The 15686-nt window shown below is 41.8% G+C and overlaps 1 protein-coding gene across 4 annotated transcripts; it reads right to left on the bottom strand.

Moving 5' to 3' along the window:
• Positions 1–9576: 9576 nt before the first annotated feature.
• LOC123161014 (putative FBD-associated F-box protein At1g61330) lies at positions 9577–13009 on the bottom strand. Of its 4 annotated transcripts, XM_044578867.1 has the most exons (5): positions 12889–13009; positions 11299–11509; positions 10534–10686; positions 10254–10403; positions 9577–10144 (listed from the first exon to the last, which is right to left on the bottom strand). In XM_044578867.1, the coding sequence occupies exons 2-5, from the start codon at positions 11500–11502 to the stop codon at positions 9704–9706; spliced, it is 948 nt and encodes a 315-aa protein (XP_044434802.1). In that variant the 5' UTR covers positions 11503–11509; positions 12889–13009; the 3' UTR covers positions 9577–9703. The 4 variants fall into 4 exon arrangements, with proteins under 4 accessions (XP_044434802.1, XP_044434800.1, XP_044434803.1 ...); XM_044578865.1 differs by having other exon boundaries at positions 10534–11509; XM_044578868.1 differs by lacking the exon at positions 10534–10686.
• Positions 13010–15686: the final 2677 nt, after the last annotated feature.

Genomic DNA, 15686 nt, shown 5'->3' with positions numbered 1-15686 from the left:
TGCACACCTTTGCAAGCACGGTGTTAAGGCACCGAGGAAGTTCTTCAAGGACGTTGACAAGGCAAGGCGGCGGTTCCCTTGGGTGAAAGATGAGGAGTTCACCGGAGGAAAGTGTAAGGTGGGCTGGCAGGTGGTCACCACGCTAGAGCGCACTGGGGGACTGGGGATCCATGATCTTCCCAAATTCGCTCGTGCCCTGCGGCTACGATGGCTTTGGCTCTCCTGTACACAGCCAGCCCGCCCGTGGGTCGACACAGGCATCCCTTGTGGCGCTGCCGATCGCGCCCTGTTCGCTACATGCATGGTGGTCACCATCGGCGACGGTGCAACGACCTCCTTCTGGTGCTCCTCGTGGCTCGGCGGCACGCAATTGTGTCTGGCATACCCGGCGGTTTTCGCTCAATCCATCAGAAATAATAGATCAGTTCGGGAGGCGCTGCATTAGGATAGATGGATCTTGGATCTTCGACACGGTAACCATGACAACATCATCCATTAGGTGTTGCAAGCGAGATTCGAAGCACCGGAATCATACTAGAAGAGGGGAGGGCGGACACGATCAGATGGACCCTTTGCAGCTCCGGATAGTACACCGGGCGCTCCACCTACGATGCACAGTTTGAAGACTGCCCGACATTCAACTTCAGAATATCAATCTGGAAGGTTTGGGCTCCAGGCATGATCAAAATGTTCCTTTGGCTGCTGCATTTGGACAGGCTCTGGTGCAACGGCAGACTTCAGTGACGAGGCTGTGATAAGAGCTACTTCTGTCAGCTGTGTGTCAGGAACCTCGAGACCTCGTCACACCTCTTCTGGGAGAGCACGTTAATCATTCAGGTTTGGAACAAAGTGGCAACCTGGGTTGGTTGCAATGCCCTAGCACACACCAACTGGTGCATGGGCAAAACAACGGCCAAGTGCGTCCAGATGTTCATCGACTGAGAAACTCCAGGCATAAGGAAGGGAACCAGATCGATGCTCCTTGGTGGCCTGGCACATTTGGCTCGAGCACAACGCGTGCACCTTCACGGGGAAGACTTCAAATGTGAGAAACATCACTGAAGCCTACCGTCGAGACATGGAGCAATGGAGGGTAGCCGGAGCAAAATGCATCGAGCACCCCTTCGGGGACATACCATGAGAAATCACAATCAGACAAAATCGCTAGCTTAGGAGCCCACTGAGCTGACAGTGTACTGTTCTTTTTCAAACCACTGATCTCTTGATCTACACTTCTTTTCCGCTCTCTTCCTGCTATTGAATTGAAAGCCAGAAATGGCCCTTTCAAAAAAAAAACACAGCTACATATTTTCTACATGTAGTTCTGAAAGATTTACTCTTGGCAATAGCTATATTCACCTAACCTATATTCTGTCAAATAAGCTCATAAATCCATTTCTTTAACATGGATAGTCAGAATTTCGGATCAAAGTGGTTGATGCTTCCTGTAGTTTATAGTGTTTACTTTCTTATCTCAGTGCTGGATGGAGGAGGAAAAAAAGGCTGGCCCTTTGCATCTATTTTATCTATGGCCAATGGAAATTGCGGGTTGCACGGACTATTTGGAGGGATATAAAATCTCTCATGCAATTAATGGCTCGGCATTGTTTGAGAATAATTTAGTTCTATCTATGTAGTGTATGGTTTTCGTAAGGGCATGTACGATGGTTGATAAGGTAGTCTTACCTTAAGTCTTGCATTTAATTTAGAGATGACAAAAAATGTTGTCTACAACGGGTCATCTCTTAGCCTTATCTTCAATAACTAGCCATTCTTAAAAATATGGTGAGACCCATTGGGCTAAGAGATCATCTCTTGTCTTCTCTTAAATAAAAGAAGACAAGTCGTTTCTTATGAGTTCTCTCTCCTCCACCTCATCATTTATCCTATGTGGCACTGCTAAGATAGAACCATTGTACATGCCCTAATAGTTATTAGAGTCGTATGGATGATCTCTTATAATTTTTATTTTTCACTTCACAAAAGGATAAGGTATGGCTGTAATCCCAAGGAGCAAGGGCAAACCTATATAGTCAAGGAGTCCAATACCAAATACAAAGGTGAACAAAAAAATACTCAAACTTCCTTCACTCACAAGTAGCTACTACATGTACGAAGCTTTCTGCTCCCCAGCTCAAATGAGCTCGGTGAACAGTAAAATAAAATAAAATAAAAACAAGTTCAAAAAATTCCAAATTTTTTTGGGAGAAACATTGGCAAAAGTTCTAAGAGCGTGCATAAAATCGTCATGAAATCACATTCCTGTAAGGCGTGGCAAAAAAGAAGAACAAATTGAGTGCTCCAAAATGCTTTTAAAAGTAGCATTTTCAGAGTAGTGATTTTGTTGTTTTTCCACGCCTTATAGGGATGTGATTTCATGTCAATTTTTTGCCAACACTTAAAATATTTGTCAATGTTTCTCCCCATTTTTTTTGAATTTTATGAAAAAAAATTATTTTGTTTTGATTTTACTGTTCACCCAAGTTCATTTGAGCTCGGGGTGCAGAAACTCTGCGTCCCTACATGTATCATTTTTGTCTCTTGTAACTCCATGTGTGGATATGTTTTATGCTAACATAACCATTATTGTTTATTTATAAAAACCATTATCTTCTGTCAGGGCACATCCTTATTCTTGAGAAGAGATTTTGTGTATGTTTTATATGGTCAAGTATTTGAGTCGAGTTGGAATATGTATGCATAACACCATGTGTGGTATTCAAAACTAAGGTGATGATTTGATATTGGCTTGATATCCTTGGAAAATACTCCCTCCATTTCTAAGTATAAGCCCTTTTAGAGATTTCAATATGAACTACATATGAAAATAATTTTAATTTTACAATATCATTACTCACATATTTTTCTTTTGCATGTCACACAATTCTACGGAAGTGTTCAAATGGGAAGCAACATCTACATTTGGACAACCAGAAAATTGTTCTTTTATAACAAGATTTAGCAAAGCAACATTAATATCACAAAACTCCACACTAGCGATGGAAGGAGCAATCAGAGTACTAATAAAATCATTAGTATTAATATTGGAAAATCGCACAACTTAGTGTTTTCTTGAGACATCGTGACTAGGCAAACAAGAAAACAAGCAAGCAAACAAGCAAGCACGAAAAAGGCAAACAAAAAAATATTTTTTTTATTTATGTAAAAACTTTTTATAAGTGGGGGAGATGGAAACAAAAGGCAAACGAAAAAAAGTAAATATGAGGAGATGAAACTTTATGTGTAGGTACTTGATAGCTGTTGATGATGTCTCCCAGCAACGATGCTAGAAATTTTTCCTGCTCCTGGTGAGCTGCATTGGGGATTTTCACAAAGAGGAGGGGATGATGCATTATAGTAGAGATAAGTATTTCCCTCGGTTAGAAACCAAGGTTATCAAAGTAGTAGGACAATCACACAACAACTCGTTAGCAGTACCTACACACAAAATAACAAATACTTGCACCCAACTCAAACAGGGGGTTGTCAATCCTTGGCGACAATTGCAAGGATTAAATATCGTAGTGAAGATAGATAAATAAAACACAAAACAAAATAATGTGATAAAAAGTGCAGCAATATATTTTTGAACTTTTATATATGATTTAAATAGACCCAGGGGCCATAGTTTTCACTAGAGACTTCTCTCTTGAAGATAGCATATGATGGGTTAACAAATTATTGTTGGACAATTGATAGAAAAGCGAATAATCATGACGATATCTAAAGTAATGATTATGTATATAGGCATCACATCCGAGACAGGTAGACCGGATCCTGCCTGCATCTACTACTTTTACTCCACACATCAACCGCTATCTAGCATGCATGTAGAGTATTTAAGTTCATAAAGAAGGGAGTAACGCCTTAGGCAAGATGACATGATGTAGACAAAGTAAACTCACGCATGAATAAACCCCATACTTTTATCATTAATATCAATGATACAAATACGTGTCATGTCCCTTTCTGTCACTGGGATAGATTGAGCACCGCAAGATCAAACCCATCACAAAACACATTTCCCGTTGCAAGAAAAATCAATCTAGCTGGCCAAACCAAATCAATAGATCAGGGAGAAATACAAAGATATAATAATCATGCATAAAAGAGTTCAGAGAAGACTAAAAAATATTCATAGATAATCTGATCATGAAATCACAATTCATAAGATCCCAATAAACACACTGCAAAAAAGTGATTACATCGAATAGATCTCCAAGAACATAAAGAAGAACATTATATTGAATATCGAAGAGAGAGAAGAAGCCATATCGCCACTAGCGATGGACCAGTAGGTCTGCGGTAAACTACTCACACATCATCGGGGGGGCAGCAAGGTTGATGTAGAACCCCCTCCGTGGTCGATTTCCCATCCGGTAGAGTGCCAAAAAAGGCCCTAGATGGGATATCTCGAGAACAGAAGTTTGCGGCGGCGGAAAAAGTATTTTGGTGGCTCTTTGTTGGTTTCTCAATTTTAGAGAATTTATAGAGGCGGAATTAGGTCAAATAGCTAAACGTGGGCCCCATAAGCCACTAGGACGCGCCTACCCCCGGGCATGCCCTGGTGTCTTGTGGGTCAATCCTTCATCTTCTGGCCCTCTCCTGAAGTTTCCAGGGCCTCTTTTGTCTAGAAAAAAACTTCAAAAAGTTTCGTGGCTTTGGGACTTCTTGGTACTAATATTCTGGAAAACCAAAAACAGGCAAAAAAATAGCAACTGTCACTTGGCACTAAGTTAATAGGTTAGTCCTAAAAAATGATATATAACTGCATATAAAAAGCCAAGATTGATACCATAATAGCATATAACCATAAATAATTATTGATACGCTGGAGATGTATCAGCGATGAACTCAAACAACCAACACAGTTTCTGTAAAGTAGGCGTGTTGGATCAATGAAGAATCACACACGACTTCGACGAGACAACTGTTTGCGTTGTGCCACCTTGCACAAACGTTTCTACATAAAAAAATTGTGTGTGATATACATACGAAACCAAAGGGGTCTGGGATTCACTGTGTGGGATGTACATATGAAAGAAAACAATTGGGCATGTATAATTGTCTCCGATGCCTCGCCCGATCGCAGATGAGCTCATTTTGCCCCGCGTGTGTGAGCGGAGGACCTATCCCCGACGGTTTCTGGGTCGTGAAAGAACCTTCTTATCACACACACTAGCAAGGTGATGGTTTAAAACTCTATCACGGAAAGGGGATTACAATTGTTTGTTTAGCACGTCTCCGCACCAGTGCCCCAACGAGTGCGCAGGGGATCAGACATCCCAATTTCTTTGTCTATTTTTTGGAAAAGGAGGAATACCCCCGACCTCTACATATTTCGATGCACACAGCCATATTATTATAAGATCTAGGTTCAAAACGAGATCTCAAACAAAACGTCGAATCTCATAAAAAAGTTGCCATAACCGGCGATAATATGGTAAGATGATTAGATACCTATCCTATTTTTGGACCGCCATTCAAATCGGTTGAAAGTATCCCGTGCAACCATCTCCTATCGGTTGCTCCCAATATCCATAAGCTCGATGTGGTTCATATGGCTTAGTATTGACCATGTACGGATCCAAGCAGATGCCCTGAAGATAATCTGCAAAAAGTTTTGTGATAGTTTGCCTGTTAAAGGCAACATCATTCCGACAATTTCATATGGCCCATAGTAATGCACACACTCCAACTTGAATATGTGTCAGAGTCTTAGGCTCTATCCCAATTAACCAAGTCCCAAATAAATGTGAAACCATGATGCATGAAGATACGTTAAAAGACGTGTGAATGGTCCGCCACAATAACTTAGCAAGTGGGCACTGGAGAAAAAGATGTTGTATTGTTTTGTCCTGATCACAAAAGCAACATTGTTTACTACCCTCCCAACTACGTTTTGCCAAGTTATTTATCCTTTGTCAAAATTACTCCTTATGCACAAACCACATAAATACTTTGATTTTTAACAACACCTTGATTTTCCAAATGTGAATCGACCTCGGGAAAGGCCCAGTATTTATCAAGTCTATACACATGGACTTAACCGGGAATACACCTGACATGAACAACTTCCAGTGTAAGATATTCAGCGCATCAGAAAGGTTATAACCTCCATTAACATTTGCACAAGATGCAACCATATATCCCATCGTATTCCCACTAGTGTTCACCTGAGCTGAATGTTAAGAGGAACATAACCCAACACTGTACTAACAAAAACTTCTTTCCATTGTGCAATATTGTATAAGGAAGGATAATCCAAGGCTAGTGGTGTCTCTCCGAGCCAGGTATCTTCCCATAACCTAGTACTATTTCCGTTCCCAACTATGAATTTGCTCCTGTTGAATAAGGAAGCCTTTGCCCTCATTAGCCCCTTCCAAAAAGGAGAGTTAGTCGGTTGTGTCATCACTTGTGCCAGAGTTTTGGAATGTAAGTATTTATTGCGCAACAGCTGTAACCATACCCCATCCCTCTCTACCTCCAATATGTATAGTCATTTTCTAAGTAGGCACTTATTTTTCACTTCTTGATTTTCAATTCCCAAGACACCTTGGTCCTTCCATCTACAGATCATGTTCCATTTGGCCAACCTATATTTGGTTTTGTTTTCATCAATTTTCCAGAAAAAGCAAGATTGATAGAAATCCAATCTTTTTCGTACCCCTACCGGTACCTTGAAGAAGGATAGGAGGAACATCGGCATGCTCGTCAGCACCGAATTTATAAGGATTAACCGCCCCCATAAGACAAGAGCTTGCCCTTCTAGCAGTTCAATTTCTTTTCAAATAAATCCTCAATACATTTCCATTCTTTGTTGGTTAGTTTACGATGATGGATTGGGATTTCTAGATATCGAAAAGGTAAAGATCCTAGCTCACAATCGAACAACTGTCTAGAATTATCATGTTCTTCCTTGGCACGTACAAAGCAGAACAACTCACTTTTATCAAAATTAATATTCGGCCAAAACAGTTGTTCGAAAAGGCAGAAATTAATTTCATGTTCCTTGCCTTAGCCGGATCATGTTCCATGAAAATAATGGTGTCATCTGCATATAATAGTATGGATACCCCACCATCCACTAGATGCGGGATTAGACCACCTACCTGGCTGGCCTCCTTAGCTCTATTAATGAGAGCGGCCAACATGTCAGCGACAACATTAAACAAGATAGGAGACATTAGATCCCCTTGTCTCAATCGTTTCTGCGTCTGGAAATAATGACCTATGTTTTCATTTACCTTGATTCCGGCGTTGCCTTACTGTACAAAGGATTTGACCTGCTTCCTCCAGGCCGCATCAAAACCTTTCATACGCAATACTTGCTGTAAAAATGTCCACTTGACTTTATCATATGCCATCTCTCCACCTGGAAGACTACTCCATCAATTTTCTTCAAATGGATTTCATGCAAGGTTTCATGTAGAACGGCCACTCCCTCGAGTATGTGTCGTCCAGGCATGAAAGCCGTTTGAGTCAGCTAAACCACATAATGGGCAATCTGTGTAAGGCGATTTGTTCCAACTTTTGTAAAATATCTTCAAGCTAACATTGAGTAGACATATCAGTCTGAACAGCTCAATGCAAACCGCCTCTTCCTTCTTTGGTAACAACGTAATTGTCCCAATGTTCATTTCAAATAATTGTAGATGGCCATTAAATTGATTATGGAACATAGGCATCAAGCCGCCTTTAATAATATCCCAACACCTCTTATAAAATTCTACTGGGAAACCATCTGGGCTAGGTGCTTTGTTATTCTTCATTTGCAGAAATGCGTCGAACACTTCCTTTTCTCTAAAAGAAGGTAGTGAGAACCTCATTCTCATCATCTCCTAGATGTGCTACATCCTCAACCATATGCTCATTGAGTGAGACGCAGTTCTCTACCGAGGCCCCAAACAACTTTTAATAGAAGTTGGTAATATACATCTTAAGGTTTTCATGCGCAAAAATTATACCCTCATCCGGTTCAAGTTGTATGATCCTCTTTTTCCTATGTTTCCTGTTGGAAATCATATGGAAAAATTGTGTAGTATTATCCCCTTGAAAAATTATGTATTATTATCCTGTTGCCAATCATATGATGTTGTTGGTAAGCTGGTTATTAGCGGTGTTTGGTTCGAACGCTGCTAGTAATCTATTACCAGCCACGTTGTAGTAGCAGTGCTCCGGTCGAACGTTGCTAGTAGCCACTTTCGAACACTGCTAAGTGCTAATAAGGGGGTCATGTACTAGTGCTTAAGAGCATGTAAGCGATGGGTCGTTCATTTCACGAGCATAAAAAAATTGTCATGCACCAACTTCCCCTCACGAAGGCGCTTTGGTGCACGCCCACCAGCCTGAGAAGATCCTCAGCCGGCTCATGGGCAAGACCTTGTCGAAGATCTTAATCGTGCCATGAACAAGGCTCACCGACTGGAATTCACGAAGATCCACTGCACCGTCCTTCTTCGTGAGCAGGGACATAAGCGACTTGTTGATAGCATCCATACCATGCATGTCGCCATGATAGAAGTACTCAAGCGCCCTCATAATATCCTCCTTGATGATGCTCCATCATGATGATTAGAAACATCCCGTAAATCCATCAGGCACTGGCGCCTTATCCCGCGACATATCGTTGGCCACTTTTTCAATCTCATCATATGTGACTGGGTGTTCTATGCTCAAGTGCCTCTATATTGAGGGCGAATGGCCTCGTCGGCGTTGTACCAAGAATCCCATCATACCAATTATCCATGACAACCGCAATGTTCTCTTGACCCATGATGTACTCGTCATTGTGCCTAATGGCGGAGATGATTTGAGCAAGAGAAAAATTGGATAGTGAATGGCCTCATCGGTGTCGTACCAAGAATCCCATCACACCAATCATCCACCGCAACCGTGATGTTCTCTGGACCCATGATGTACTCGTCATTGTGCCTAATGGTGGAGATGATTTGAGCGAGAGAAAAATTGGATAGTGAAGTGATGAGAGAATAGTTTAAGTGGGGGAGGCGGTGTAAAGTAGTCATTTCCATTTGAAGTACGTATTTTGTTACCCTTGACCACTATACATCAATCTTGATTAGCACCGAGAAGATAAACAAATCCCTATTTTTTTTGTTAATTGTTTTCCATTTCATTTCCTGATGCCTTTGTAAGTATTACCTTTGTGTGAGATACTCATGTCCATGGATCATGGAGAATGGCACACTACTCCGTGTCAATGCCGGATGACATAGTAGTTAGTGCAAGAACCAGTCCTTTCTTATCGTCTGTGTAGTGCAAATTTTTTCTTATCCTCTGTGTACACATTGATGAATCATACAATAGTCAGTTGGTGTCCTTGATTAGCATTTTCTTGGATTTGGAATGTGCTTGTGCTCGATGTCATAGAATGCTTGCGTTCTAGTTTTCAAGCATCCACACAACTTGCCAGAGATGTACTATATATTGTTTTGCAAATGATATAATTGCATGCACACATCGATGATGGAAAGATATAAAGGTATTAATGAAAAACGGTTGGACATAATTTACAACAAAAAATTTACATACCAACATACTATATTATATAGATTCTAAAACAGGGACAAAAGATTTGTTTCATCATTTATTAAGAAGAGACTTTATAAGGTTAATACTCGAAAAGGGACCATTACAATAACAGTCTGTAATACAACAAAAGGTTTACTCTCCCAACATCAAATTACTCAAGTTCTTCATCCATGCGATTACCCAAATCTTGGCCTCCTCGTTGACGAGTTGCGTAACGTAATAAGGCAGCTTGGATTTCTGCCAGAAAATTCATGTTTTTCTCCTGTTCCAGCATTCTATATTCCCGAGAGATAATGGAGAGCTTCACATTTGGTGAAATTATTTCACGAAGATATTTTCTCTCCAGTTCTCTAAATAGGGAAAGGAATTTTATTATCCATTTATGGTCCAGACGACGGCCAACTATGTCAGACCCTTTAATCGTCAAAATCTCCAGGGCATGGGCACTTTCAACAACATGCACTAGAAATTCAAGTTGTGTTGTTGTTCCAGAAAATCCTGTAATATGTAGGTTCTTTAGATGATTATGTGGACACCGGGGAACACTCTTAATTGGCTCTAAAACACGGTGTGGGAAACCGAAAACATGAAACTGCAATAGTTTGAGAGAGAAAACATGGTAAGCGAAGGCATAATTCATGGTTCACAAGTCAATATACTTATAGAAAAGAGAAGTCTATAGGAGATAGGAGTATACTCACATAAATCACTAACTTTTCAACGAAGGGAGCAACGCTCAAAAAAGAGGCCAAAGACAGAATATTGCCTTCTTCTTTGTCATTTAAAATCAACCTCAAATCTAAACATTTTAAGTTGGAGAACTTGCAAGGGGTTTCCATCCACAAGGGCATCTGAAAAGTAGATAATATAAATGGTCACATAAATACTTGTAAACTACACAACAACATGCCTTGACAGTAAGCAAGGGCATCTGAAAGCAAAACCAACTTACATATTAGAGTGGAGCATGAGATAACAAACCTTGAGTTCAAAAGATGCACGTAATGTCAGATCTTGAACACTTGGAAGCACTTTGGGAAGTATAGTCAAGGCATATTCAAGAGTCATTGGGGTATATAAATCAAGAAATGCATGTTTCAGGTCTGCAGCATCCCCAAGGTCAACAGGATACAACTGCCCATAGAACATGAATGTTTTGAGTTTCATCGCATTTAGTACTATCTTTGTTATCTTACAGTGCCCAACACGCAAGTATAATAACTTCGACAATGGACGAACCACTGTCAGCTCGTCATCCAAGTGGCATCTAACCATACCGAACCACTCAAGATTAATGCAATTTGATAGCAAATCTTGAAGATCCTTCCGAGTAACACGTAACAAGAGCAAGTCAAGTGTTCTCAGATTCGGGAAACCGCTGAATTGAGGAGGTAGTTCAAATGATGCAAAACTAAGTTGAAGATGACGAAGCCAAAATATGCTTCTGTTGTCTAAAAGATTAACAGGGAATCTGTATTGATCCGCTTGTGGTACCAGCAAATCGCCTGGGGGTAAATCAAGGGAAAGACTCTTTGTCTGTGCCGATACAGCAAAAGAAACCCAAGTATTGATATGATTCTCTAGCCTGTTGTCAAATCCAAATTTGATCATGAGATCTCTAACAACTGTGCCCTGATGTTGTTGCATGACTGCATTAACAGTCTTAATGAATTTCTGGGTGTGTTGTCGCTCATAAAACACGTCATTGGACACTGTCAGTACATCAAATCTTAGTTTTGGGCATACCTTCCACCTATCTTTCCATTTACTTGATAGAATGCCAGTCCTTACAGCGTCTTTTAACGGCAGTTTTGATAGAATCGTAGATAGTAGATCCTCGGAAAGGTCTGCAAACTGAACCTTTGCTCTGGTTTTCTTAAAATTTGTTCCCCGATAGGATTCGTAGGAATGCCTATGTCTTCTTCTTGTGCCATTTAGATCACTGCCCATTTTGATTCTACATGAAAATGATGCCAGGGTAAGTATGAATATATCAAGTAAATGAACCTGGAAGGGCGGAACACATGTAAACATCACAACAAATGTTACCCTATTCCATTCCATTTATAGTTTCTACTATCCCTCATAAGCAATTAAGAATAGCCACAGTAAAAAAGTTGCCATATTTCCTTGATAAATAAACCAACTATGCTTCTAGCGAGAACCGTAAAATGAAACCATTGATTAGAATGATACATAAGAGCATGGGTTTACGTCGGTGAACATCGGATCTGGATTGTGTGCTCATTGTGTACGTCACACCCAATATTAATTTGTGGAATTTTTTAAGGTTTAGATAGTGATTTTATGACAAAAAAACTTAGCAATGATAAAAGTTGTTAGGGTTAAGATAGCAGCAACACCAGAGCTGAATAGGAACGACGATGTGCGGCGATGCGCCTGAATCTGGGGTGTTGGGGTTGAGGCGGAGGTGATGATAGATCTAGGTCGTGGAAGGGGATACTATAGAGCCATGTTGGATGTCATCTACTCCCTCCGTTCCTAAATGTAAGTCTTTGTAGAGATTCCACTATAAACCGCATACGGATGTATATAGATGCATTTTAAGTTTAGATTCATTCATTTTTCTCCGTATGTAGTCCACTTAGTGGAATCTCTACAAAGACTTATATTTAGGAACGGAAGGAGTAGATTCAAGGATCGTTAATACTGGGAAGAGGAATTAGAAAACTAAGGTGGAGGAGAAGGGTGAGCTGCGGAGATCCCATGCTACAAAATATGTTGTGTGCCGTTAAATAAATCTATATCATTAAAGTAACTCTGTATTCGTTAAATAAATAAATCTAGATCCTCTGGTCAAGATTGGAGGTTGGTCAGGACTCGAGAGCGGAATCAGAAAAGGAAGGTGGGAGAATAAGGGTGAACTGCCGAGATCCACACTTCCCAAATTCATCATGTGTAGATAAATAAATCTCAATCGCTGCAGCAACTGAAGATTCTCTAAAATTTAAATAAATCCAAATTCTCCGGTCCAGATTAGAGGTCGGCCAGGACTCAGGAGAGGAACCAGAAAAAGGAAGATGAGAGGAGAAGGATAAACTGGGGAGATCTCATGTTCCAAAATCCATGATGTATGGTTAAAAAAATTAGATTGTTAGAGCAACTCTAGATTTTCTAAGAGTTAAATATTTATAGTAGTTCCTACTATCACTCATAACCAGATAAGAACAACCACTCCATCAAATTGCCTTCTTTTCCTTGATAATAAATCAAGTTTGCAAAAAAAAAGGAACAATAAATCAAAAGGATAAACGAGAGTATGGGTTTGAGTGTTTGTGTGTGCGAGAAGGTGCAGAGAGGCTACGAAAAATTTACCAATGGCGAAAGACTATGGATGGGGTTGACACAATAACGACGCGGTGGTAGAACGGGAACATCAGTGAGCCGCGATGCATTAGAGTTTGGGGGTTAGGGTTGAGGAGGAGGAGGCGGCGGCGATGGGAGGAATGGGTCACGGAGGGATATTTTCTTCTTATAGACGCGTGTTGGGCCAGATGGGCCAGCCCGGCCCGGCACCGCCTGGTCTAGGTTAACGGGTCAGGCACGGCATGGCCCGGCCATGTACGCTAACTACTCAAGCCGTGTCCGGGCCAACACACGTGCTGCCCTTCCAGGTGCAGGCACAACCCATGGCTAAACGTGCTGGCCTGTAGGCACGTCTGGTACGAGATGGCCTGATTTTTTTTAAGAAAAGCCGCGTATGACCATGCATAGGCGCGCAGCGCCGCAGCCAGAGCGTGCCCACCAGGCACATCGATGCAGCAAGGCTGCATGCATTGCATGCATGCACGTTTTGCTTGCAGTGACACACCACTACACGAACATGATTTTTTTATCGATAAAACTGCACACACATGCCTTTACGGGCTTTTACAAAGAATATTCCTAACTATAACACTCCCCTTCCCCCCATTTTTAGGGCACATCCAATCCAAAATCTCCACCATGACACCCCGTTGAATCCGTAAACGACATCCCGTGTGTGTAACATCGCTCTTTTTTTATTTAACAGCAGCACATAGCAGCATAGCAGTAGGCAGTAACACACTTGCACATTTATGTAGCACGTCTCGCTTGCTGTGACACACTCTGCGTGCCATGACGCACTGGCACGCGTGCCCGGCATAACAGCCCAGGCACGGCCCACTTAGCCTCGTGTTGTGCTGGCCCATGACATGCCAAGCACGGGCTATCACGCCGGCCCAATTAAAAGACCCGTTTGGCTAGGTTTGGGTCTGATCCAGATTTAATGTCGCTTTCTGGAAAAAAAAAAGATTGAAGGTTGTTCAGGACGAATAGACCACTACTGGAAAAAGGCTTATAGGTGAATCTCAATGAGTGGCGGGCGAGATGAGGCGCCCGTTACAATTAATTTTGAAAAGTAGAAGTGACGGGTAACAAAACCTGTCTGCCACAGTAAACTGATTAACTGTGGCAGGCGCAAAGGACCACCCGTCACACATATGTTCACCCGGACGGGACTCGTCTGCGTAACTCAGCTGTGATGGGCAATACCTAGCGCCCGTCACAGGCAGATGCCCTAGCAGTGGCAGGCAACTTCTAGCAACCGCCACTAGTTATCCTTGCTAGCCGTCCCGTTTTGTTAGAACATAGTTGTGGCAGTCGCTAGTTGCCGCCCGTCGTAGCATGAACACATTTTATCCCCACGCGCACCCTGTCATCCCCCTCACTTCACTCGCCCTAACTGTCCCATGGATCTCGCTCTGGGCGCCATCGTCGCCTCTGCCTCGTCGTACTCTTCATCAGCCCCATCGGACCCGCCGTCCTCTCGGCCACCCTCGTCAGCGCCGTTGTCCTGTTCCTCACCCCCGTCGGCCCTGCCGTCATGTTCGCCGTCCACGTCGGGCCTGCCATCGCCATCGCCATGGGATCTGGTACGATCTCGTCGCGGCCGTCGTCGCCGTTACCCACACCAACAACCGTGGTCGTGGCCGCCACCCACATTGGTAGGGGAGCTAGGGTTAGAGTTAGAGTGCGTGAGTTAGGGGCCGGGTTAGGGCTAGGGTTTGTAGATCATAGATTGTAGTTACATTATTTGTTCGTAGGTTGTAGGAATTTTGTTATTCATATTCTTAGATCGTACATCGTAGATTATATGAACTTTAAAGTATAGTTTATGCCCAAATTTCATGTAGTGACGTTGATAATTGTTAGTTACACTCTTTGTTTGTAGATTATAGGAACTTTCTTATTCATATTCGTAGATTGTAGACCGTAGATTATATGAACTTTCTTTACAGGGATTCACAATAAGAGCTAGTGTTTTGGCGAAATGTTGATTTATTTTTGTTTCCCCAAATTTCTAGCACTTAATATGTCCATTTTAAAGCATAGTTCATGCCCAAATTTCTATGTAGTGATGTTGATATTGTTAGTTACACTCTTTGTTGAGGTAATATCACTGGAAGACATAGAACTTGCGCCGAATGTTCTGTTTGGTGTTAGAACTTCAAAAATATGGATTTGTGATATCTAACTTGACACAATACTACTAGGAAAAAGCCTATCTACAGAGGTATATCAATAGTGCTGGTTAAAATAGGGTGCTACTGCTACTTTGTAGTAGCGTGTTTCAGAAAAGCGCGCTATAGCTACAACTATAGTAGTAGCGCGTGTGCAGCAAAAAGTGCTACCACTATAATTCCCACCGTGTTGGCGGTAGGCTAGGAATAGTAGTAGCGATTCCGCGCAAAGCACGCTACCACTATGGTCGTTGTTGTAGTTCGTTTCTTGCGTAGAGCGCTACTGCTATGAAAGAAAAGAAAAATGAAAAAAAATAGAAAAGTAAATGAAAATGAAAGAAGTAGGAAATAGAGAAATGAAAAAAAGAAAATGTAAGGATAAAAAAAAGAAATAACTACTACCTATAGCAGTAGTGTGTTTTGCTAAAACGCGCTATAGCTAACTTAGCTATAGCATGTTTCCGAAACAGCGTTACTGCTAGTTCAACTTAACCATCAGCGGGCTCAAAATTTTGCTAAGTCCTTCTTTCCCCCCTCTCCCCCCTGTTCCCCCAACTCCTCTGTCGCCACCGCCCAAGCCCGAGCCCGCCCTCACCGCCGCCGCCCGAGGCCGCCCTCAACCTCACCGCC

This window comes from Triticum aestivum, chromosome 7B, assembly GCF_018294505.1.
Source record: "Triticum aestivum cultivar Chinese Spring chromosome 7B, IWGSC CS RefSeq v2.1, whole genome shotgun sequence".
Lineage (NCBI taxonomy): Eukaryota > Viridiplantae > Streptophyta > Magnoliopsida > Poales > Poaceae > Triticum > Triticum aestivum.
This window is presented reverse-complemented; position numbering and strand designations above follow the sequence as displayed.

Excerpts from the sequence above, each read along its gene's own strand:
- LOC123161014 (XM_044578865.1), bottom strand. The coding sequence starts at position 11,502 with ATGGGCAGTGATCTAAATGGCACAAGAAGAAGACATAGGCATTCCTAC. Across the intron at positions 10,404-10,533 it reads GTGCATCTTTTGAACTCAAG|ATGCCCTTGTGGATGGAAAC; the intron begins GTTTGTTATCTC and ends TCTACTTTTCAG. Across the intron at positions 10,145-10,253 it reads TTGAAAAGTTAGTGATTTAT|TTTCATGTTTTCGGTTTCCC; the intron begins GTGAGTATACTC and ends AAACTATTGCAG.